Genomic DNA, 25906 nt, shown 5'->3' with positions numbered 1-25906 from the left:
CCCCCCCCCCCCCCCCCCCGGCTTCTTTCTCCCACTCCCCTCTTCCCAAGCTGAATCAGTGTGTGGGGTGAGCGCAGTCATCACGCCATCCTGAGCAGCAAGAGCTGACGTTGGACGAAGCTGCCAGGTAGCTGAAAAAAGGCACAGAAGGCAGCTGATACCCACTTTTCAACGTGGTGGGTTTTTTTTTTGTTTGTTTTGTTTTGTTTTAGTCTGAAACTGGACTTCAAGCAACACAGCGCCTGAGACAGCTCATCTGAACCACACTGTATTGCAATGCTCGCTCTTCCCAAAGAAAAAGACTCCACAGAGTAGCAGAATGCTGCCAGTGTCGCAGCTAGGGCTACAATATAGAGCCTTTTTTGTAACAGTTTAAAATCTCTTCCTGTTCATATATTTAGAGATACATACCAATTCTTTCCTTTTTTGAGGGCACCTTTGGTTTTGTTACCCTGATGTGACTTCTTTCTTGTCTTGGAATGATGGGGATCTTTCTAGCTTATGTTGGAATAATTTTCTTTACAGCTATGTATATTCAACAAGGACTTTCTACCCAAGGTAAGATCACTCATTGTAAATACATGTGTTTGATTTTCTATTCTAAAACAGATTGAGAACGGCGGGGGGGGGGGGGGGGGGGGGGGGGGGGAATAGGATGAAAAGGAGGAAAACAACCACAATGGATAGGAGATGAGGACACCATGCATCCGTTTACATTTAGATTAATAATTGTCTGTAAATGAGAACAGAAGTAAGAAGTTTCCCCAAAGTGGAAATAAAAGGGGTTTCCTTTACTTGGTTGCAAACAGGGAAATAAGAGGTACCTTGAAGAAGAGTAGAGGGGTGTTGTGAATGAACATACATGTGTTTGTGTTTGTGCATGTTTATGTATATGCATGTGCACATACAATAAACACCTACCCGTGCATGCATAATCATTGCATTCAGACCAAGTACCGGCTGGCTAAATCTACTGACTCCTTTAAAATATTGCAGCCTTCTTTCGGGCTGCATCCCCTTTCCTCTTTTATTAGCCTGCAATCCTCAGTGTCAGACATTCATTTCGATTCTATGATTATGTGTATTTCTGCCATCACCACCACCACCCCTCACCCCCCAACACCCCCCCCCCCAAAAAAAAAGGAAAAAAAAGGGAGAAAAGGACAAAATCTACTTCTTTGAAGACCTCCCCCCACCTCCCCCACCTCCGCACCCCACCTCCTCCCTCCTCGCCGAAAGGGCGCGCCTTGCATTTCAAGCAGCCCCGGCGCTGCAGGAACCAGTTGTTTGGGACCCCGAGGCTGCGGCCGACGCTGTCAGCACCATGGACAGACCGCGCGGGGCTGCCCCCTGCGCCCGCTGCCAGCCATCCCCTGCTGCTGCCCGCTGCCCCCGCCCCCCGCCCCCTGCTCCCTGCCCGCCGCCCCCGCCGCCGCCCCTGCTCCCTGCTCCCTGCTCCCTGCCCCGCCGCCCCCCGCCCGCCGCCCCCTGCTCCCTGCTCCCTGCCCGCTGTTCCCCGCCGATAGCTCCCCGCCAGCTTTGTGAGTCTGTGCCGGGCTGCGCTTGGCGGTGCGATGGGGGAGTGTGCTGGCAGTATTCCCCTCCACAACCCCACACTGCTCACAGGCACTGACCAGGAGGGGATGGAACGAACAAACAAACAAACAAACAAAAAAACCAAAACAAACTTACAAGCCCCCAACACCCAAAATGCACAGTCCTTTTGTCAGTTCAACTCGGTGACTAGCAATCGCTGAATGGTGGGGGCAGGGGTGACAGAAAAAGGGACACCGTGAATTATAAGGCTAGTGGCTTTGCTAAGTATCTGTTGCCAACCCCAAATATAAGGGGAAAAAGAAGTAATACTAGGTACTAAATTATCCTACCAAATCCAGATTAGCTTGGAAGACTGGGGAAAGAAAGAGGAGAGGACACAACAAGCAATATTTCCTTCACATCATAATATGCACTAGTCAATCTGTAACAATGCATAACAGAAAGCAACATTGCAGGGTCTTTCCAAATTTTCCTCTTCTTGAAACACAGGTTTTATTTATTGTATTGTTTGTCTGTAGTCCCCCTCACTTGACTATCATGTTTCATTATGTTACACAATTTTGAAGTGAGTTATAGAAAAGAATTAGAAGAAAGTAAAGACAAAGACTTAAATACTGGTGCCCTGGACTATGTCCTTTAGCATTAGTTTTCAAATCTAGCAGTGGTACACTGAAATGGACAGATCCTGTTTTTTAAAGGACTGGGATACAAAGGTGAAGGTTAGTTCTAGGAAGTGTCTGCCAGGACTCAGAAACAGAAGATGCATTGCTTCTTGGTCCGATTATGCAAGAAGAGGTTTTCAGAAAGAGTAACTAACTCAGGTAATGCCTTTGAAATGGGCATTTTGATGAGTGGTCATAAGCCGCACCTCAGAAGAGTGCCTGTTCCAACAGCTGCTCCAGCCAGCTGTGGAAGGTTTAACTATTTACATGTTTCCAGCTCAGCCCTACAAAAATGCAATAAATCAGTCTGGGGTTTTTCCCCTTCTTCCAAATTGGTCTTGCACAAAATCCCTCAGTGAGTCTGGTGAAATACTGCATTCTGCCCAAGGGTATTTGGACCTAATTACATGAAACTTTACTAGTGCATGGGAGCAACCAGGAGGCTCTATAGCATTTCCCATGAGCAGAGCACAGAGTGCAAAGAAGGTGGATTTGTGCATAAGGGAGGAAAGTCATTCTTGAGTCTGAGAGAACCTGAGGAACATAATGTGGGGAAACTGTAAAAACAGAAAAGAGGGTGAATGAGAAAAGAAAGCAGAGAAATGAACTAAAAAAAGGACAACACAAAAATCAGAGAATAAACAATAAGTAGGTAACAGGAGATCCCAACATGTTATGTGTTTGTTTTGCAGCAAAATTCACTGAATTTCCCCGAAATGTCACGGCCACTGAAGGGCAGAATGTGGAGATGTCTTGTGCTTTCCAGAGTGGCTCTGCTTCAGTGTACCTCGAAATCCAGTGGTGGTTCCTGCGGGCAGCTGAGGACCAAGAGGCTGGAGCTGAGGTTACAGGCACTCAGGTACTGATTCTCTGCCATGGGGTCCCCGAACCACACGGGAGTGCCACAGGAGAAGGGGTGGAGAGGAAGGGAGGAAAGGAGAGAAAGGTGGAGGAGAGGGAGAGAGCAGAGGGAGGTTCTGGTTCTCCCCAGGGACTTAATATTGAGCATGAAATAACAGCAGAGGAACCTGCAGAGAAAAATGCCCACCCTGTCACTCTCAGGATGCAGCTAGGGACATTCACAAAATCACACAGATTTCCAAACCGTAATTCCCCCACCCTCCCACCCCCATTCCCCCTTTGGAAAGCAGATGTTCAGAGACTGCTCCTTGTGGGAATATGGTATTTCCCAAATGGCAAGTTCCTACACGTGCCCACCAATTTACAGCTGGTGCAGTGGAGCGAGCTGGCAGCCCTAATTCCGCACGCAGCTGCCACAGGGGGGCACACGCTTGGAGGGGGGAGCGGGGTGTGTGTGTGTGCGTGTGTGTAATCCAGTGCCCCAAAGGAAAAAAACATAAAAGCATTCATACCGCAGCGCAGTCTCAGCCCTCCGAGCGGGACAGAGGGGGCCATGTCGTTCGCACTGCCACCCAGGCGTGCCCCTCCCCGCCTCCGCTGCCACCCCCGCACTGGCCTCGGCGCTCAGCCGCCCCAGGAGCAGCCCGGCGGGGCGGCCGGGCGGCGGGTGCGCGGGGCGACGCCTCCTCCGCGGTGGGGCCGCTCCTGGCCCGGCCGCCTCTGCCCGGCACGGCCCGCAGGTGGCACACGCGGTGCAGCCCTGCGCGGCGCTCCGCCGGCGGCGCGGCCGGGAGCGGGGCGGGAGCGGGGCTCCCTCGGCGGCGGGGCGGGGGCCGGCGACCCACGGCGGCGCTCCTTTCCCTGCAGGTGGAGCTCTTGCCCGAGCGGGACCTGGACAGCGACGGCACCAAGATCAGCGTAAGTGGCGCCGCACGGCGCGGGCGGCCCCGCCGGCCGGGCGGGTTGCTCCAGGCCAGAGCCCATCCCGGGCGCGGCCGCCGCGGAGCGGGCAGGGCGGAGCGCGGCGAGGCTGCCCCCCACACCCCCTCCGCACGCCCTCCCCACCCGCACCGCAAGCTGAAGCGGGCAAGCAGCCGGCGGCCCGCAGCTCCTTCCCCGCTGTGGCCCGGCAGAGGGTGCCGAGGCAGCCCAGCCCCACGCAGCCGTCACCCCTGGGCACCCCCGGGCAGCGCGGCACCGGGCAGGCCAGGCCCAGGCGCCAGCCCCCGGCAGGCTCCGCTCACACCCGTGGAGCAGGCAGCCGCGCCCGGCCTCGCCCCGCTTGGTTTCCTGTACCCCGGGCAGCTGCTGAGCCTGTCTTAGCGCTCCAAAGCTGGTTTTAAGGCTGAAATGTGGCTGTGAAGCTGCACTTCCCCTCAGTGGGGTGTGCAACTGTTTAAATGGGTGCTTTCCCAGGTTGATATCTGCTGGCAGGAAAATTAAAAAAAAAAAAAGAGCTCAGAAAGTCTTTGGACAAGACTTCCCTGTTGGGAGGAATCTCCACTCTTGGCCACTGAGATCCCTTCTTAGAGAAGTGGGGTTCTGACACCAAATCTGCCATTTGGAGATCCGGCCAGAAAGTTGTCTCAACAAAATGACAAGCAACGTTGCCCCAGCCCTGCTCCAGGGGCAGGTTGCCCTCCTCAGCAGACCCGTGTCCTGAGTCAGGCACAGATGCAGCCCATGCCCTCAGGAGTTCAGAGCCTCCTCCTTCCACGTCCCAAGAAATGTATCCTGGTGGGGTCATGGTGTGGTGCTCACTGCAGTGGAAAGACACAAATACGTAGCAGATACTGCAGCATAAGTATCCCTTATGTACCCAAAGGGGTTTTCCCTTTCTCAGACAATCCCTTCAGAAGTGCCTTTTTAGCTGCAGCCAAGGCTGTAAGTGCCAGCCAAGCTTAAAAACAGCAACACAGAGGTGAATAAGTTCTGTTAAATCCTCTACTCTGCTGCTTTTTGATGCCTACAAATAACTAACCAAGTAATTACATCAGGTCAAAGTGCAGCTAGGTATAGCTGAAAGACATTTATAAATGATAATGCAGATACATTATATTCAAAATTATACATATTTTAGCCATACTTACATTTCCTATGATACTTCTCATCATACACTATAAATGGTTTGTGTCATGGACCATATCTTCAGTTACATTTGTGGACTGCCTTACAAACGAAGCGCACATGTGGTCTTTGGATACTGTTCCACCAGACATAGTGCTAGCAGACACTTCATTCCTTAGCAATGCTGACTGATCGCAAATCCCCATAGTAATTTGTAACATCTGTGGCACAGTATAGGTTGTAAAGCTTGTCCCATCTTTCAAGTTTAAAATCGCTTTCTCTCATTATGTATGATAATAATTCATGGTGGGGTATTTATACAGTGTTTTTATAAGCTTCTATAAAACATTTGATATTTGCAATTAAAAAAAAAAAGTCAACATCAGGTTGACACTCTAAATACACTTGTTACAAAAGTAGCTTTCCTTTTCTTTCTTGAAGGCACACACAGTGTCCATTAGTACTACTGGAAAGTATCTTCATGAAGAGGAGAGAAAATTTTTAAGTGCATTTAGTAAATTGTGTAAAGAAATGGTAAATATATTACACATGGTTTTAAACTGTGCTGAAATACACCAATTGTATTGGTTTTAAATGATAATCAGGCATAAATTGAAAGCATGCATATGTCCTGACTGCAACAATTTCTAAATTTCAAATGCAAAACCCAAAACAAAATCTGTTTTTTATTAATGTTATGCAATATTGTTAACTTTGCAGATATTGCATGGGAGCAAATGAAGGCAGAATATGACCTACAGATGGTCTTTCTATTCAAATGAAACTTCTTCAATGCTTTTGCTGAATAGGAACTGTTCAGTAGAGATGTATTATTGAACATGGTTTAAATAACTATCCAGCACCTTCTGTGTAATTAATATTGCATATATCAATATAGGCACACATATATAAAATATATATAAAGAAAATATGCAATCAATGCTTTCAACTCAGTTTGCTAATTATAAATTCAGAGCTGGATACAACACGATAGGCTGTAAGGTCCATCCAGTACCTTAAAGCAATAATGTATTCCCTAGTATTGCTATTCTATTTATCAGAGGCAGAATAGGTGCTTTACTAACACTGGTGACTACAGCATCCCAAGCTATCACAAGCAATGTGTTGTAGATCACCAGTAACACGTGCCTAGTTTCAATTGAATAGTTCTCCATTTTTGCGATCTACCATGTATTCGTCACCCTGATTTTTTCTCTTTGCCTGTCACTGATGTGACATAAAGCAACATTTGCATCCATGTTTATGTAATGGCGGAAGTAAACCAGGAGTTTTGAAGTTCAGGAGAGCTGAAGTTTTCTGTTCCACTGAATCCCTTTTAGTTGGCTTCCTGTGGGGCAACAGATACTAATCCAGATAGAGAGTAATAGCCAATTAATTAAATATAAATTCTATGAAGCAATGAACATACAGAAAGGAATCTGTGTTAACTTTCCTAAAGCATCTTAATACCCATGACACATTTCTGGATGAGTAATTTACTCATGCATGGTTTAATTATTTGAGACAAAAATATGTTACCCTCAAATATTAAAAGCAATTAAAAATAGGAGTCTTATTTTAGCTGAAAACTTTTAAAACAATCTTGAACATGTGCTACAGAAATTATATATGACTTCTAATAAGTACACACTTATACAAATGAGAGAAAAGGAACTGCCTGACCAAGATGTGTTGATGGTTCATAAACAAAAAAAAATACCAAAGGTTTGGACACTCCTGAGGGAGACAAATTGAATGTCAAATAGACAGTTTCCATGTAGTGAAGTCTACAAGATAATCTAATAAATTGTTATTAAAGGAGTTTAAATATTGGCAAACATCTTCAACAAAATTGTTAATGGTCTAGTTCAAAAACTGAATTATTCAATAAAGCCAACTAACTGGAAAGGTTTACCCAATGAAGTGCACAGATATTAGATTTATGCAAGAAAGCTAATTAAGACTGTTCATGATCTTAAGCAATTAATTGGAATGATCATGGTAGTTTGGGTTGTTTGTCTGAGGCTAATTAGCATTTCAGACAAAACCGTCTAAACAGTTTAGGAAAGAAGATGTCAGAAATCCTCATAGATACAAATAATCATGCTCTCCTCATTGCAACTTCCCTGCAGTAAGCACAGTTGCACCACTGATTAATTTGGCACTACATCGGCAGAGTCTTCCCAGAGAAAGAATAATCCCTGACAGCATGGTTTTTTGTTTGTTTGTTTGTTTGTTTTTCCTGGTGAATTTGCAGACAGTGAAAGTACAAGGGAATGACATCTCCCACAAGCTGCAGATTTCAAAAGTAAGGAAAAAGGATGAAGGCTTGTATGAGTGCAGGGTGACCGACGCCAACTATGGAGACCTTCAGGAATACAAGGCCCAGGCATTTCTGAAAGTCAATGCTAACAGCCACTCTCGGCGAATGCAAGCCTTTGAGGCATCTCCAATGTGGTTGCAAGACATGAAACCTCGCAAAAACATCTCTGCAGCTGTTCCAAGTAGCATCCATAACTCTGCCAATCAGCGTGTGCATGCCACCTCCAGCCCTGAAGCAGCAGCCAAAATCCCCAAACAAAGTCCACAATCAGGTATGGTAAAGCATTTTGAGCTTTCATTTGATTGCTTGCCAGCATGTAAAAGGAGGCTAACTCAACAAGGTAACCAGGAATTGTGACTAGGAAGAGTGTGGTGCTCATTTATTCCTCCTTCTTTCTGGCTTTATTCCTCCTGCTATCTCCTTACTTCCTAAAAGCTGAAGAATGAGTTTCTGGGCAGAAGAAGCAAAAAGCCCTACATTCCTATACATGGATTTTAACTCTACTGGTTTTATCCACCTAAGGTTAGCTCTCTAATCAAAGCTTAACTTTCCCTGTAGTGTGTGTGGAGAGAGGAGTGCATGTCAGTGAACAGCTGCCTCATTTTAAGATGGCTCTGTATGATAAATTAAATAAAACAACCATCCAGAAGTGTTTCTTCCTAAGTTAATTTACACCAGTGACCTAACTTTTATGTCTCTATCATTTGGTGGAATTAAATCTACTTCTAGCCTCAGTCCTATTTCATAAGGAACTTGACTTCTAAATCTAAGCAGACCTTAGATACACTAGATTGTTTTTCTGTTGTGTAGGTTTTAGAAAGATCTTGGGTTTGTCAGAGAATGTGAGTTTGTCATCTTCAGATGCCTGACCACCAGCTATGAATCAAGCATTAATAGCAACACCTCAAATGTCTGTCACATAAAAATTAATATAATACACATTTTGTTTGGGATATTTTGTACAGCACTGTATAAATAACCTATGAGCAACATCAGTCTGCATTTTCTACACTGATACGGTAAAATTCATAGTTATGCAAAGGTACATGAATATACAGGAGGTGCAGCTGTTGACCACTATACGATGGCAATAGAGAGATGGAGAGGATAAAAAACTAAGACGTTGCAAATGACCAAAGATTTTCTGGATAACAAACTGTGGAAGTTTAAAGGTTTCTGGGTTGCTTCTGTTTACAGTGAGGGCCCAAAGGCAGAAAATCACAACCTAGCTTAAAATATGTAATGGAAGCTAACCTAGTTTATTCTGATGCATCATTTTTCTCCTAGCAAATGCCATGTCATCCAAACCAAAACTGGGAATACAACAAATTTCATAGCACACCTATTGTGAAATCACCTTCATGCTATTACAAAAACCTATTGATAAGGGAAATACATTTCATTATAGACCAGAACAATCTGATTATTCATATGAAAATTGTTACTGCTATTAGAAAAGATGATGCACATACTGCCACCATTCAACTGCTGTATAAATTTTTTAAAATTTATTTAAAAGTTACATTCAGTTCCCTTTTCCTGAAATGAAGCCACTTTTTTAGGTCTTCCAAAAAAGTTTAAGCTGTTAGAAGAAAAGAGATATTTCAACTGATTTTAAATCATCATTCTACCATGGCTTTTCTTTCACATAAATGTAAATATCACTTAGTTTTCCATTGGACTTATACATTTCAAAGTAGCAGACTTGTCCACAAAGTGAAAACTCCGGTTTCTGTTCAGTTCTATGTGAAATTAATTAAAATAGCCACAAGTTTATGAAATACGTAGCTACACACTACACTGCATTGCAGCCAAAATGTGCACACAACGGCTAATTCACTAAATCACTTTGGTTATATCCAAATTGAACCTATAATATTTTTTATGTCTTCAGTCCAAGCAATGTCTTGCCTGATTACTGGACACGTGTTATTTGAGACCTAGTAGATTGTTACATTGAAAGGTCCTTGTTAAAAAAAAAAGGGGGGGGGGGGGGGGGGAGCGCATACTTTATCTCTAATTTTTTCCTTGAGCAAAGATTGCTACACATTCAGTACAGTCAATCCCAGTTATAAAATAATTTTTAAAATAAACAGATTAAAAGATAGTTTAGTTAATTAATTTTTTTTATGATGAAGCACAGATTAATGCTGTATTCATCAGAGGTGAAACTCATCTACTAAAGAAATAAGGAGTATACCAAGAATCCATATTAGGCTTTATTTCAATTTAATGGTCGCTTGCTACACAGTAATTACTGGTGATATTTTTGATGAGCATCAGTTTAACTCTTGAGAACTAAGATTTACTTTCCTTTACTTGGGAAAATCTGGGCCTGATTTTCCAGCTACCATAAGATCTGGATTTTCAGTCCATTTTACACTCATTCTGCACCAATAGAAATACCCATGGTAGCACAAGACATTGGGGAGGTTTAGCTTTATGTAACTTCGAGGAGCAACTTCAGCTGAGGAAGGAGAGATGTCAGTTTTGAGACCTCGGAAAAGCAGAAAAGAGGTGTCATATATACAGTAATAGCTTTTCTTTTTATGATATCAAATCAACACAATATCCTTATACTGTCAAACGAGAAACTCTTCCTTTCTTCAACATCATGCTAACTATACATGCATGCACAAGACTGCTGTGTGCTTACATTACATGTAAGAAATGTATCCAGCTTAGCTCACAGAAACATGGTTGAATACAAACTTATCATTATTAACCCCATGTTTCTATTTGAAACACAGGGGGTGATTGCAATGTGTTTGTTAATGTTGAGTAATCCATTGACTTCAGCAACACTGTTTGAAGAGAGAAATACTTAATTGTAGGTAGTTGTATCAAATATTCTCCAATATTAAAAAGCCTGCGCATAGTTATTGGTAAGCAATGGATTTTACTGCCTTGCTCACAGACTATTGAAAAATATTTTTACAGCAGAGGGAAACATGACACTGCAAAATTACTGGGAAATCTGTATTCAGCTATTTCTAAGTAATTCAGCTAATATAAGAAAGATTGACTGTGATTATATGAATATTTTGTACCCAAAATTTATTTTTGAAAGGTAGATAGCACTCTACTTAACTCCTTCTATCCTGAAGCACAGTGAAAAGTTTCATTTATTTCTTAACAACAGATGTTTAATAGGTAGCTCTAGAAAAGCAGTTTATAGTCAATGCCATTTAAAAAAATATCAGTATTTCCCAACTGTACAGATATTTCTGCCATTCTCCTCTTTTACTCAAAAGTATGAATATCTGTGATAACTATGAGAGAGCTATATAGCCAGGGCTGACAAATTAAAGTGATGTGAGGTCCATTCAGCATTTTGCACTGCTCTGAAAAATGCTGTATGAGTGTAAAAAAGATACTTGTTATTGTTAGTGTAATGGAGATTCAATATAGGAAGAAAGAGCTAAAGAGAATTATCTCCCACATCAATCTTCAGCTAAGATACTTGGAAGCACCAGACTTCTACCTCAAAGTCAAAAAGGTCAGGAGAGGAAAAGTCAAAGCTAACACAGATTGACCCTTTCGTTTCATATTCATGGGCTGCAGCAAATTAAGTAAACCTTCACAGCTTAACAGGAATCTGTACAATTTAGAAAGCTAATCTGCATATATCCAGAAAATGTTCTGTGTAGGTGGAGTGACAGACATTTTTTCTCTGCATAATTCCTAATAATGTAACTTACTCCAGAGGTGAAAAGTACAGAGTTATCACAGAGCCTTTTAACTATAAGCAGTGTTGCAATTAACTGAGGTTCAAGAGCTGCAATGAATTCAGGTAAAAGGAAGTTAAATATTTTACAGGCTGCACCAAATCTCACTGTTTTATGGATATAAATCTAGACAAACTCTCCTACCTGCATTCAAGTTACTCAACATTTATAGCAAGAAAAAAGGTCTACAGAATGTCATATGCCAAGAATGTGTGTATGCCCCAAACCTTTCCTGTTCTCCCAATGCTTTGCTAAAGCACTCAAAGCCATTGTTGCTTTTCAAACTCAAGATCGGGCTCAGAGAACACAAGAAGGAACAGCTACAAGTGAAGAAGTGACATTAGGTCCTCTTTCTGCTTACATACAGACTCTGAACATCTCTAGCAACTTTTTGTTCTTTCGTGAAGTAAATTCACCATTAACCTAACTACATGCTGAAAATGTTCCTGTGATGATGACAGAGTTGCAGTGAGTGACCTGAAAATGAGCCCAAAGGATAAGGCAGTCCTTACGTAAGATGGAACGACCTGGATTCTTGGCATCATAAATCAAACTGAGAAGCTGATTATCAGGCGTGAATGCAAAAGAAGCAGAAGAAAACATATTTCTTCAGTCAGTTGATGCTGATAAACTGATGACAGTCCTTCCAATCTCCCTTTCTATCTACAGATTCCAGGAATCTGTTATTATCAACCTATTGTAAGCAAAGATTTTATGTCCAGTTTGGAATCTTCCGCAATTTAAACAAAGTTCTGTGGTTGTTTTGGGTAGGGATTCTTTTTTATCTTTCTTCTTTCTTTCTTTCTTTTTGTTTTGTTTTGTTTTTGTTTTTGGTTTTTTGGGTTTTTTTTTCCTTTTATTTATGTTACATCTCTTTTTGAAGTGAAGGGACAAAAAGTCTACTTTAGTCTCTACCAAGATGACAGCCAATGTTACTACTTTCTTTACAAAGAGAAAGACTTTGGCTTTTGTGGCTACTGTTCTAGAAACTATGAGAATCCATAAGGCTGGCACCCACCAACCATTCCTGTGACTGTTGAACAGCAAAAAGTCAATCTCTGTTTCCTTAGGACTACATTAAAAGGAAAGCCAAAGGAGAGTTTTGTTCCTGTTCTGAAACTTACTCAGCCATTCTCAGAAATTCTTGCAAAAAGATGATGCAAGGAATATCCCATTTTACACCTGTATACACTACAGTCTCTGTTTTTTCTTTAAACTTATACTTTGTTTCCCTCTGAAACAAAGCCACTCCACTTTTTTTATCTTCTCTGAAATAATGAAAGAAATTCTAACCATGTTAATTGAGGTAGCCCTATTAGCCAGTTAGTTGTTGACCTTGAAACTGTAAGCATCTTCTGAGAAGTGCTAATCATCTCCAAATAAATTCATTGACAAGGCAAGATCTTAACACACCTAAATCCCTTTTTTATAGGCCAGGAATTCCAATGCAGAATGAACTCACTGCTGCCTTATGTTTCTTTCCAAAAACCTACATTTTGATTTCTTGTATGTGAATACTTAATGACAGAACCAAATGTATACAAGTATTTAAACTCCTGTTCCTAGTAGTGCTTAGTCCAACTGAAGCCAGTAATAAACAAACTGGTTTTGGTGGATCTGCAGTTCTAACTCCTGTCACAAGCAAAACAGTATCTACTTTTTGTAACCATCCCTCACTGCCACTGTAGATTGCTGAATCTACATCACTGTTGCCTTTCTATTAATTTCTATTCCTCTTACAAAAACACAGATTCAGGAACTAAGAAAAAGCACTTGCCAATGAATATGTGCTCATTTTTGTTGTTCTACAAGTTTTAGCAGTTGTTCAATCCCACATGCCTGTGTCCATGCCAGACTGCGTACTGAGCATGCTTCGATTCAAACATATCCTCTCTGAAATCAGAGGTGTTATTTGCATCCTTAGTTATGCCCATGGTTAAGCATTAATACTGAACCATAGAAGAAAATCACGGTCTTCTCAAATATGTTGAGATAATAATGGGTTCTGTCCTTAAATATATATCTCCACTGTAACTCATATTTCTGTAAGAGTGCTGGTATTTGGAAAGAAACATTAAATAACTGTACAGGTTATATGCATGAAAACATGGAAAACTGTCTTTGGATGGTGCACTACATATTTGCCTCCTATGAAGCCAACCCAGAAACAGTGAGGACAGACTCATTTTGCTCTTTCTCCATCTCAGTTATTGTTGTATGCATACTGAGCTCTTTCCTATCTTTTGGTAAACTTAGCAGTATATTTTGCTGTCTGTCTGCCTTTGCTACATCTGCACTTAATCACATCTCTTCCTTTCTTTTAGCTATTTAAATATGAACCTTTCATACTCACCTAAGCTTTAGAACAAACTGATATATAAAGATCTGGCAGGGGAACCCACAGGAGTTTCCTGAGTAGCAGAATCACACTAGTTTTGTTCTACCTGCTTGACCTAAATTCCTTTGGTAATTTAACCACTGGAAAGATAAGCCGCACAATTAGTAAAGAAGAAAAGAAAGAAAGAAAAGGAAAACACGGGGGGGGGGGGGGGGGGGGGGGGGGGGGCGGGGGGGAAGCTGTTTATGAGTTGTTTGTCAGCTCACTTAAATTGCTTTTCATTGCTACACAATCAGGCAGTTTGCACTGGGTCATCAGAGATTGCAGCATATGTGACAGGGCCTGCTCTTTGAATTAACTGATGAGATTTCTTTGCTTCAGAACACAACCCATTTGTTACTTGACACATACAGCAAAGCAGAGGACATTTTAGCTTGTTTCCAATGAGAAGCAGGAAGTTTCCCGTCTATGGTGCATTACAAAATGTCTTTTGATTACAAAAATTCTTTGCATCACTTAAAATTAAAAAGAACGAGTACAATTATCTACTGGTTGGAATGCATACAACCCTGCTGAAGCCAGAAGAATGGCATTCATTTACAATAGCAGAAAATTTGGCTCAAGTATGAGGATGAAGATGAATTCTCTTCTACTCATAAAATGAGAGTTATTTATAAGAAGAATCTAAGCTTTACCCTGCTTGTACCATGTAAAGAAGTTTAGCACAGTGAAGATGTCTGGGGGAAGAATGAAGGGAAGGAAAATACCTGAAAACTGCTATTTTCAGCTTATTCAAATTTGGGGGGTAGGGTGAGGGGTTGGAGGGCATTCTTGGTGGTTGGTTTTGTTGCTTCAGTTTTTGTGTGTGGTTTTTTTTTTTAACTTTGATCAGATTTTTTCTAGTGTTTATCTTAAACCTTAGGCTGGACTAGCTAGAAAGCTCAACACTTAGTATTTTGTTATTCTCTCTGGACAGGGATTTTCCATTTGATTAAATAATTCATGAGCTTCAAAGATATTCCAGACACATAACCCTCTTTACAGCTACGGTAATAATCAATTAATCCTGCTTTGCTGATGATAAAGCCGGATGTCATTTGAAGAGCAGCTGATGATCTGTCCACTGGCCTTGTGAAGAGAAGACTGCCTCAAGCCCTTCATTTTACCTTATCATGAGGAAATTGCCATCATACTTTTTGGCAACGCAACTTGCTGTCCTGTCTGTGTGTGAGTGTTCCAGTCTGATCCCCCTCACCAAAGTTTTTTCCCTCACCTACTGACAAACACTACTGTCTTGGAACAAAACTGCCTAATGTGCTGAAAGAACAAAAATATGAAAGTTAACTGCCACAGCCAGCATTCCCAGTGCTTCATACCTGTGATCTGTGTGTTCATCAACAGCAAAAAAAATACAGATAGCAAATCTGGATGCTACGTCTACTGCCAGTTCAACTTCTACTGCTGTTACCCCCTCAGCTGCTGCTGTTGCTTGTGACACTGACTGAGGTTTTGGCCACCAAATCAAAGCCATAGGCCTATAAGGACTATAAAAGTGACTTCTACATGGCTACAGAAGATGGTATATCCATCTCCAGTTCATTCTGTACAACTGAAAAAGGAGTAAAAAGGGCAAGACGTTTTGCCAAGGAGCAGTAAAAAAATCAGTTATTAAGCCAAGAACTAGCAGTAGGTCTCAAAGAGAGCTAGGCGTTCAGATGGTGCAAAGCCTTTTAGTAGAATTACACTTTTTGAGAATATGGCTACATAGTATTGTACCTGTCTGAAACTCTGCCAAAATAACAAGTTGATTACCTATTTTGTACTCTGTTGAATTATTCACGTGCATACAATATGTTCTGATCAGTGACCACCTTATACCTAAAGAGTCTTTGAATAATGATGAATGACATTTCATGATTATGATTAATCCCACATCTCAGAACTCTAACAAGTAAGGTAAAAAACTGAAATAAAAGTTGAAAAAATCAGCAATATAGAATGTGAAGGAGATAGAATTAATACAGGATTCAGCACCAATACTTCAGGCTTCATTCTCACAATCCACCATTTTCCAACTAGTGCACTGTGGTCATAGGGATGATAATGTTGTAATTTTTTATTCATATCACAATAATAGCAAGGGTGAAGGCTTTGACTTGTAAACTCTGGTTTAGCTCTTACAGTTTAAAATTTTGCCACCCAAATTTTCTGTCTTGACCCAATCAGAAGTTATTGCCCCAAACCTGGATGGCAGAAGGAAATAGGTGCTTGCTCCTCAGCTCTCCCAGTTCACGGTGTTGAGCATTAAACTGAGCCTCTAGGACAGCTGATAAACTAAAACATCATGTTGTTAAACTGAGATAGATGAAGAGATGGCATGGGGTTTGCTTGTACGGCTCCTATTGGGTGTTTAATTTCCATAAGAGGGGGAGGTAGAGAGATGGAAGCACTAACATCTTAAACTGCTCCAACAAAAACCATTAAAAGCTCATGAGTCACAGCCCCTAGACACAGGTATGTTCTGTTAGTCAGAGGCATTGTTCTAGTCTCTATAACAACTGCATTATCCACCAGGCAAAGAAAGGAGCAAGAGAATGGTCCCTGCCTCAAAACACTTACCATCTAGAAATCAGACAGAAGCAAAAAGACTCATCCAGTTGGATGGGTACAGATAAAGGGGAGCTTAACTGAATTCCATGAAAATAGCTCTTATATAAATGATATAAATAGAAGGAGATCAGGTTGACTGTATGTCAAACATAAGCCTAAGCAGTGTCAGGTGTGAAAAGCTAGAAAAGGGATTGAACATCTCATGCTGAAATATTTACAAAAAAATGATAATTTTCCTTCTATGTTATAATAAACCCCTTTGTATATGTTTTTCTTGGTATGACAGTGCTGTTGAATACGATAGAGTAATATCCAGTATCATCCCACTTAAGATTTTTTTCTGATAGATGAAAGGATGAACAGGATGCAAAAAACACAGGAGGAAAAAGACAAGATCAATTTTATTTTTCTTCAAATCAGACTCTTGTTACAACTTTATTGTATATTTCAGAAGTGGCTCTGTGAACAGTAATTACAATGTGGCATAGATAAAATATACACGTATTTATATCTATTAAGAAAATGCAGAACAATTGGTGCTGGAGCCCTGTTTAGTTACAACAGCAGAAGCCAGTTACTAACAAAACAGTCAATTCAAGAAAAATTTTTATTAACAGCCTAAATTGCCACCTTCATTCAGGATGGGGCATAACTATATGCAAGTAAATGCATGAGGGTGGGTTACGTGTCACAAAAAGCTGCATTTGCTTTGGAATCAGCCATTTCACACAGAAAAACAGAAATGCACTGGTTTATATATTTCTGTCACACATTAAAAAAAAGTCTAAGACATTTTTTTTCCATGGTTGTCAGGGATAGGATGAGAGGGAAAGGTGCCCAGTGCTGATAAGAGCAGTCATAAAGCATGCTGCCACTGGTTCTCAGACAGTACCAATTAACCTATTTAGGGCCTGCATTTGCTTGAGCTTGTCCCCCTTCCTCTGAGCTTTTAACTGTTGCAAGGGACACTAGGTATTGGACTGCTTCTTACACTAGTTTTATTCAAATAGCTAACACTAGTGTTTCACAGACTATTTGCAAACACCTCTCTTAGCAACCCTTTTCTCAAAGAATACTTTTTCACTGAAATAGAAACAGTGGAAGTCAATGCATTACTTATACATGTGAAGATATATGCAAGGTAAAGGGGAAAAAACCCCACCCAAAACACAAATGCACAAACAAAAAAAACTTCAAAATTTTGCAGACTCAAACACCAACTAAAGGGAGGAAGAGGATTAGGTTATCTACTACAAATGGCTGATGCCTGAAAAGGTAGGCAGTATATCATTCTCCTAAGGAAAGAAAGTCAGTCAGGGAAGTTTGAATATCAAGACAAAAAAGCTTCCACAATATAATAAATGCATAGTGATAGAAGTAGTTCTAGTTGTACAGCCACTAAACAATTCAGAAACATCAAACACACTCACTATATATTTGGCTGAACACATGAAATTTGAGATAGCTGAGCATAAAAAAAAAAAAAAAAAAAAAAGTTTTATGGTCCTAGAAGGAGAAATATGCTTCTGGTTATATCTAAAGCTGAAAAGTGTGTGCCTTAGGTTCAAAAATCATTTTGACTCTGACAGGGTCTATCCCATATATCACCTGCAGACACAATTCAGCTACACTTCATTTCACCAAATGAGTATCTAATTTACATGTTTATAAGAGTATCACACGAAAATGTTCGGGAAATTAAAATTTCAGGAGCTGAATTTTTGGGGGTAGTCTGTCCAGATAGCTAGACTCACTTTCAGACCAAAACAGCCTAAATAAGTTTCCAGGAAGCATAAGCAGTTGAACAAAATGTGGGATCACTGCTACTGAATGACACTCATGAACCCAATGCAAAACTGTACCAGGATTTCGTAATCATGCTAGCATGTAATATTTTATTTAGTCCTGAACTACTTATCAAACAAAATTTAAAAAAAGCCACAAATGAAAACAGAAGGAATTGCACTGATGAGAATGGATGTCATGAATTACAGGAGAGACCAAAAATTACACTAGTGTCGGACCAAACCAACTACACTACCCAGTTCATCTTCCTGAAAAAAAAAACAACTGTGTTCCAACTCTACAGTGGGTTTTGGCTGTTTTCATCGGAACAGTATGAAAATCTATAAATTTTGAAGCAATTCCCATTTCAGTTATATGCTTAGGGATCTCATCTCTCCTTCCTGCCCATTCAAGGTAAAAGAGTGACAGGGTCAGATCATTTTGATGATCTCATTTCATCTTTGACAATAACATTCGAGATTTATTTAGATTCTTCATAGTGCATGATGGCTCATTTAGGAAGTCTGGTTCAAATCAAGGGGTTAAATGAGAGATGAACAATAGCACTGTTTGAAGAATTAAAAAGAAAACCATGAATCTCAGATATGTTGCAGAGACAAGATTTAAATGTTTCCCCAGGTATGAGCTGGTGTAAGGGATAATGTAGAAAGTTGCCTGAATGTAAAAGCCCGTGTTTAATCACACCAGTGTATCCCTAATTGTACTTCTGTCCATCTTGGCACTGTGAAATTGCAGAAGTCATTCAAAGTCCTACTGTTCTTCCTTTCTCCCTTGATATTGCTATCTGCTGTCCTTTTATAGATTTTCTATGGCTTGCTCTGGACCACTGCCTGCAGCCAAGTATCATTTTACTACATGCTACTTGTATTTGAAGTCTCCTCAGGTTTTTCCTTTCCTGAGTATTTTCATCTCAGGTTTGCATTAGAACGTGGCTTTACGTGTTCCTGGCAGCAAGTTAAGGGCTGTGACCTGCCTTAGCCCAGAAACCACTCCAGGAGTTATTGTGGCTCAAACCTCTGGCAGAATTCTCTCCTCTACTCAGGGGTGGAAAGTTGTCACTTTTCTTTTGCCTCATGACAGGACTAAACACCTCTGCCTCAGCACCTTACTTAGTAAAAGCCAGGGAATAACCACCCATCTAGGATCCCATCCCTCTTCCTCACCTGCTCTTCTGGGCATCTCTGGTAGAAAAGGAACACATAGCAGATGTACAGAGCTACTTGCTGGTTGCAAATTCTAAGGAGACTTCAGGAGAATTCAATACATAGCCTATTCTAAATTTCTGCCAAATTGGAAGCAGTAGTATTCTTCCAAAGTGCAAAAAAAAAAAAAAAAAAAAATCAGAAATTCGGAACTTTTCTTCTGGCATGTAAGATCAACTCATTTTCCGCTGTGTGGTATGTTTGCCCAAGACATTGGTGAGCAATTCATGCTATTTTAGGCTATTGTACAGCCAATGGAGAAAGATGGACTGGGAGCCTAAGTAAAGCATCTACATTAGGAGGCTTGAATATCATACTTACTGCTCATTTTTTTGCCATTCAAAAATCGAAGACAGGTGATTGAACCTTAAAACACACTTGAGGACTAATTCACATGATGAAAGAAAGGGGGACCTCACATTTGTGGAAGGGAGATTTTCCTGAGTGTGGGTATGTATTCCAGCAGTATTGGAGAGATGCAGGTAACTATGATATCTGTAGTTCAGAGGCATAAAAATGATAGTGATTGTTAGGCCACAGGGGAGGAATCTATTCATTTAAAACATGTGTGAAACATATTCAAATAAAACTTCAAATAAAATCAACCATACTTGGTTGTACCTGTCTTTATGGATGTAAAATTGCAAACATCTTCTAATAAATCTTATGGTTCATTAATATCTCCAGTAAAATTAAGGTAGGTATTTAATTATCTTTTACTTACTTTATATGGAAATAATACAAAATTATGATTTCATGTAGTTTCCACTGGCGCTGACAAGAAGGCTATTTTAAATCTAACACTATAAAGCAAAGCCAAGTATTGCAAAACAGCAAACCAGGCACTTCAGATGGAAAGTATCAGCACAAATCCCTGAAAAATTAAATTTTCAAGGTTTCAACACCTCTGTGACTTTATAAACCTGTAGTACAACAAAATTAACTCAGCACAAGCTGGATATATATCCCCCATATACAGGCAGGGATATTTTGGCATCATGTAATACATACAGAGAATCTAGGATGGACTTTTGAGTCACTGGCTGTATTTCTCCTGTACTGGTCAGTGCAAAACCAGGACCTTACACAGGCATTAATCTTCCCTTATGATTAGTGGAAGAAAACTCAGGGATATCCTCACTAATATGTTTGGTAAAATATTAAAGCAGTGCTGTTGAATTCATAGATTAATTCTGGTTTTTATGTGGCAACAGACGACTCACTGTAAGCATTACTGTAAGAATCCAGTTTTCAGAGGCTCTGACAGGTGTTGAGACTGAGTGCAGGAGGCTATTACATCTCAGAGACCTCCCAAACCTTACCAAGTACAAGGAATGTAAACCTGATGAACTTCAACCCTTGCAGATGCAAACTACTCAAGACCCAAGGTGGTTAACCATGTAAGGTACTCTTACAAATAGGGGATACTAAAAATCTAGGGCCTGAGACATCTGCTTAGTTTACAAATCAGTGTTTTGTCCAGTTGTGAAAATTAAATGGACAAGGTTATCAAACCAGCATTTGCTTTTCTCTGTTTGCATCCCAGAATCCCATGTATTTTTACACAATTTTTGTCTGATCAATATCTTATTGAAAGCATGGGATTATGGTCATTCAGGCATACAATGAGTAACTAGTTTTTTGACTCATTAGTTTACTATCAGTTTGCAACTTCTGCTACCTTTATTTTATACTTAGATGATCTAAACTTAATCTCATTCACAGAACAAAATTAATGTTTAGCTATTTGGTCCATACACTATGGTCCATGAAATATGGTTCAGCATTTGTGATGTAGATTATTATTTTAAACACTTTTACTACTATTTATCACTATTGGTTTTTCTCTGCTTTCCTAGCATTTAACTAAATCATGTATTTGAAAATAAATCAGTTTCAAAGAGTTTAATGGCATGAACTACTGTTTCATGCTGTTGCACAGAAATTTGTCTTGTGATCACATGCCTTTGACAATACAGCATTAGTTTACAGTGTGTCATGGATATTTGCTCTTTTGGATGTATGTCAGTGGCGCACCACACATGGGCATTTACATCTCACAGGAAGAATTTAACTAGATTCCAGTGGTTGATAGGTACAATCATGAGAAGCCCTGACCCACACATCAAGTAGAGTTTGACCAATAATATAGAAATAATATATGAGCATATACTACCGTTCTTCTTCCAGGTTACTGTCTTTGAGGGTAGCATAATTGTAGTCCAGCTTTGCCCAGTGTTCTTGACCTGCAATAAAATTTCTTTTAGCTCTCATTATGTTAATTAGAAAATAATGTTAGAAATGGCAGGGAAATCGATTTAGCAAATCCACAGCCATATCAACAGGTTTTTACTTATATTACCACGTTCACAGTTCCAGTGGTACTTTTAAGTATTGGTCAGAACTGTACACCAAAACCACATCTGCATAAAAGCTATAATTGTGAGATATTTGGATTTGGATTCTAAACTGTACTTTGCCTTGAATTTAAGTCTTAAAACAGTGAAACTATATCTCTGGTTTAAACACCCTATGACTTTTAGATTCACAGTCAAAATGGAAATTTCTGACTATTTCTTGTTGCTTATCCTTTATCAAGATGGAAATCAATATAGTAGATTATGAGCAAATATTATAGAGTAGAAAAAGGAAAAGATCTAAAAAGGCTTCTTTCGATTTTGCTATGTTATTATTCTACATTTGCAGCTTTCACCCTTCCAAAATCTAAAGAAATGCTTGTGTTCATGAGAGAACAAACACAGTCCTTTTACACATCTCCAGGGGGAAAAAACCCCATCCAAACAACCTAACCTAAATCCTTTGCAACATGAAGAAAAACAAACTTGTTGTTTACAGGAGAACATGCATGTCGAACATGTGATATGAAATTGGAAGGGAATCATGATTTATACAGAGACCGAACACTATAAATGCAAGGTTTATCATGTGTAATATATGACCCCTGATTTGGGGATATACAGATTGTCATACTGAAAAAAAAAAAAGCAAAACAAACAAAAAGAAATCATTTTGCCTGCAAATATGGTGCTGCTTTTCCCATTGTGAAACAGTTGAAATCAAACCTATTTTATATCATATTGTTTCTCTTCCACACATTACAGCTTTTAAATTCTCAAAGTATAATGCCATTAATTGTTTTAAAAGCTCTTTAAAAAATATCCATGAGACTCTTCTGAGTATTTATACTTATTTGCATTGCACGTATTCTGTGCAGAGGAAATGTGTCTCCAAAGACCTCTTTAGAAATTGTCTGTAGCATTGTGTTTCTCTAGTTCAACCAAAAACATATTTAAATGTAATACAATGAGTGAAAATAATTCAATACATCATGAAATGATCTAACACTAACAAAGTTTCTAACTAAGTTCTGCTAACACAGGGAAAGAAAAGCCTTTATAAAAAACTGTCAAATGACAAATCTTACACCTTAATAAAAGAGAGAATAAAGCCATGCTGCAATAAAACCAAAACCAGAAACTAAACTCAATCCTTGAGTGCAAGCTTATAAATGCTACCTGTATGAGAACAACTCACAGGAAGAAGTTACAGCAAATTTGCTTGTACATCTGCTTGTTCCTAACAAAGAGCAAGTGTTCTGAGAAGCCCAGCAAAGTACTGCAGCGTGGTACAGGTAGGCTAGCATTATCAGATGGGCAAGAGGAAATCAGGCTTCCTACTCCTGTCCACGGTCAGTAGGAAGCAAGCTCAGAGTTCCCTTGGACGTCTCTGAAAATCTTAGCCATGTCTTTGAGATAAGGTTTCAGTTAAAAGTAAATATTCATTTAGAAGTTTAGTTCACACATGGATAATTGAAATACCACTGTTACTTAGAAGCTTTTATGTATGTGACAGAGGACTAAGAGTCTTTTATGGCAACTACTATGTATGCAACATCTCACACCATGTATTTACAAAAGTATTTACAGTGTTCAGAGATCTGGGATTTGGTTTAATCCCTTTTTTTTAAGAGAAAAAAATACCAGAGACAGGAACAGGAATGCTTCTTGTTACACTAATAAACATAATCAGCAGATACAGAGAAATGTTTTACTGATAAACTTCTGAAAACTTTTAAAAATAAGAATTTGCCTTGAGTTCTTTCTGCTTTCATTGTGTATATTTATGAGAAAAAAAAAGTGGTTTTTTGGGCTGCAATGGAATCTAGCATTCAGCTTAATATTAAATTATTTACAAAAATAGTTTATACATGATTAATAGATTTTCTTTTTAAATAGCCAGTTATTAAAAGTCCAGCATTATTATGGACTGCTTATAACACCATTATTATTTGGTTATAAAATTGATGCCTGTAACCATCAACAACATTCATCCTTTTCATGTATACAACACAGCTATAAAATCTGTTAATCATGCATTAACCTGTTATAATTGGAACTTTTATTTATAGTGTAATCAAATTAAATTTATGATTTTCACTTCAAGTAATGTGTTTCAAAGTCTGAATGTAATTCTTTATGATATAGGGAGTTCTCAAGTGAAAATTTCAGATTAATTAGTCTAGTTTGGAATGATTTTATTTTGATAACACACTTAAAATATAGTCACATTTTTAGAAATAATTATACGTACCATTGTTTTCATAACTTTCTAAAAAGAAAAAAAGCTGGGAAAAATAATTTCTCAAAAATAAATGCTCTAAACCTTTTAGCATTCCATTTCCCCCTTGCAAATAGCACAGCCATTTGGCAGTATGTCCTCTGTTTTACAAGAAAACACTCTTTAGCCACTATATGACTTTCTTGTTAGCAAAGATGTGATACTGGAAATGATTTTGTAAAGAACACTGTGAGGTGGAAGGTGTTGATGTTTGTTACTATTGGTATATGGTTTCACTGGATAACATTGTTTAAAAAGACAGAGAAGAAACAAAACCAAAGCAAAACAAAACAAAACAACAACAAAACAAAAACAAAAACAAAAACAAAACCACACAAACTTCCCTGGGACTGAAATACTTTGTATGTGTTGTTATTTGCAGTGCATGCCAAGACATTCATGGGCACCAGAGCCAACCTGGCGAGCTAATTAAATATATAAATGTATGTGTTTAAAACAGCCTTATAAGGAGCATTGGAAATCTGCAAGATGAGCGAATATCTTATAACTTCTTCCGCAGGTGCGAGGATAGCTACAAGCCATGGACTTTCTGTCCTGCTTCTTGTTTGTGGCTTTGTGAAGGGTGCTTTGCTTTAATCTAAAAGTGCTGACTTTTTCCAATATCACTTTCTCTTCTTAAAGCAAAGAGCAAATCGCCTGTAAAATCCACGGAGCGGACAGCAAAGTTGACCCTAACCTCCAACCACCACTCTGCACCCAATGTACTCTAAATCTCTACACAAGGAGCACCTTCTTCAGGAAGTACAAACAAAATTACTAAATAAATAAATAAAATAAATAAATATTATAAAAAGAAGAGGATACCACATGTTTTCTTGATATATCTTATTTTCTTTGGCGTATCACTGATCTTTTATTTTGAAGAGAACTGTTGTGATGTAATCAAACGTTTTGTAACGGCAAGACCTAGTTTCCTTTTCTTTCGGCAAGGAGAAGCCTCATCCTTGACTTCTCAGGGGTTGGCCTGCAAGTTGTCAGTATTACAGAATTAACCATGGATGACATTTGGTTTCCTACCCTGGAAGAAACGTTCCAGCCTGGAAGAAAACAGAGACCAAATAATAAAACAAAACATAGTGATTTAACATCAAGCCCAATAAAACACCCCAGAAACGTCATTAATTTTTTTTTTCTTTTTTTTTTTTTTTTTTTTTCATGAGGAATAGGAAGGAGAAAAGAATTTCTACAAAGCAGCTAAGCAGACTAGAAAACGTTGTTTCTGGAAAACAAATTAGGATGTTTTTCTTTTGAGTTGTTTGGATTTTCTATCATGCTTTTTCCCCTGTGGAGGTTTTTCCCGTCTTTTTTTGTTTGTTTCCTGTTCAATGGTGGCAATTACTGACCAAGGCCAACCCCTGATAATTGTGTGGAGGTTTATATATATACATCTTTTTTTCACGTGTGTGCGTTCTATATTTCAGTGTGTTTTCTCTAATTTTGCAACTCCTGTATATGCAAAACTAACTTAAATTCTGTAAATTGCTTACAGTCTGTGTGATATAACTTCAGAGTAGACATACTTTGGTCCTCATGGAAGCCAGTTTTTAATATTATCTATATGTCATGCCACCAATAGACATCTTTATTTCTTTTTTTGACAAAACATCACTTTTTAGTTTGTAATTCAGTACTGTGTGGATTTTGTAATACATACTTTCACTTCCACTGCTTTGACCCATTTCAGCCCTCTGTTTACTCTGTAAATGCACATTAAAATTTGTTATGGTCTCTAGACAATGAATTACTTTAGTTTTGTGTATGTTGTGTTGGAGTTCAGATGCTGAAAAATGTTTTAATTTGTGATGTTTATAGAGGATGAAGTGATTTGATCACTGGAGACTGTAAAATGCAGGTTTGCAGTCAAATACTGCATGTAAAGGAAGGTTAGAAAGGGAAAAAGGAAAATAGAACAGGGCTTAAAGGATATTCTTTTAGTAAAGAATTTTAGGAGAGTGAGCTTGTTACACTGATAAACTATATTCACATCACAGCTCCTTCTACATGGCCAAAGAAACATCTTTCTTTGCTTTTTCTGAAAGAGGATTATCATTACTCATTGATATTCTCAATTAAAACACATTATGTATGTGAAC

At 39.3% G+C, this 25906-nt stretch overlaps 1 protein-coding gene across 4 annotated transcripts; it reads left to right on the top strand.

Moving 5' to 3' along the window:
* Window positions 1-72: 72 nt before the first annotated feature.
* On the top strand, window positions 73-25906 carry VSTM2A (V-set and transmembrane domain containing 2A). 4 transcript variants are annotated; one of them, XM_055706319.1, is made up of 5 exons: window positions 73-558; window positions 2912-3078; window positions 3948-3998; window positions 7405-7741; window positions 24435-25906. In XM_055706319.1, exons 1-5 carry the CDS (start codon window positions 480-482, stop codon window positions 24521-24523), a joined length of 723 nt encoding a protein of 240 aa, XP_055562294.1. In that variant the 5' UTR covers window positions 73-479; the 3' UTR covers window positions 24524-25906. The 4 variants fall into 4 exon arrangements, with proteins under 4 accessions (XP_055562294.1, XP_055562295.1, XP_055562296.1 ...); XM_055706320.1 differs by having other exon boundaries at window positions 24313-25906; XM_055706321.1 differs by lacking the exon at window positions 24435-25906 and adding an exon at window positions 24175-24302.

Source organism: Falco cherrug, chromosome 3 (genome assembly GCF_023634085.1).
Source record: "Falco cherrug isolate bFalChe1 chromosome 3, bFalChe1.pri, whole genome shotgun sequence".
NCBI classification, from domain to species: Eukaryota; Metazoa; Chordata; class Aves; order Falconiformes; family Falconidae; genus Falco; species Falco cherrug.
This window is presented reverse-complemented; position numbering and strand designations above follow the sequence as displayed.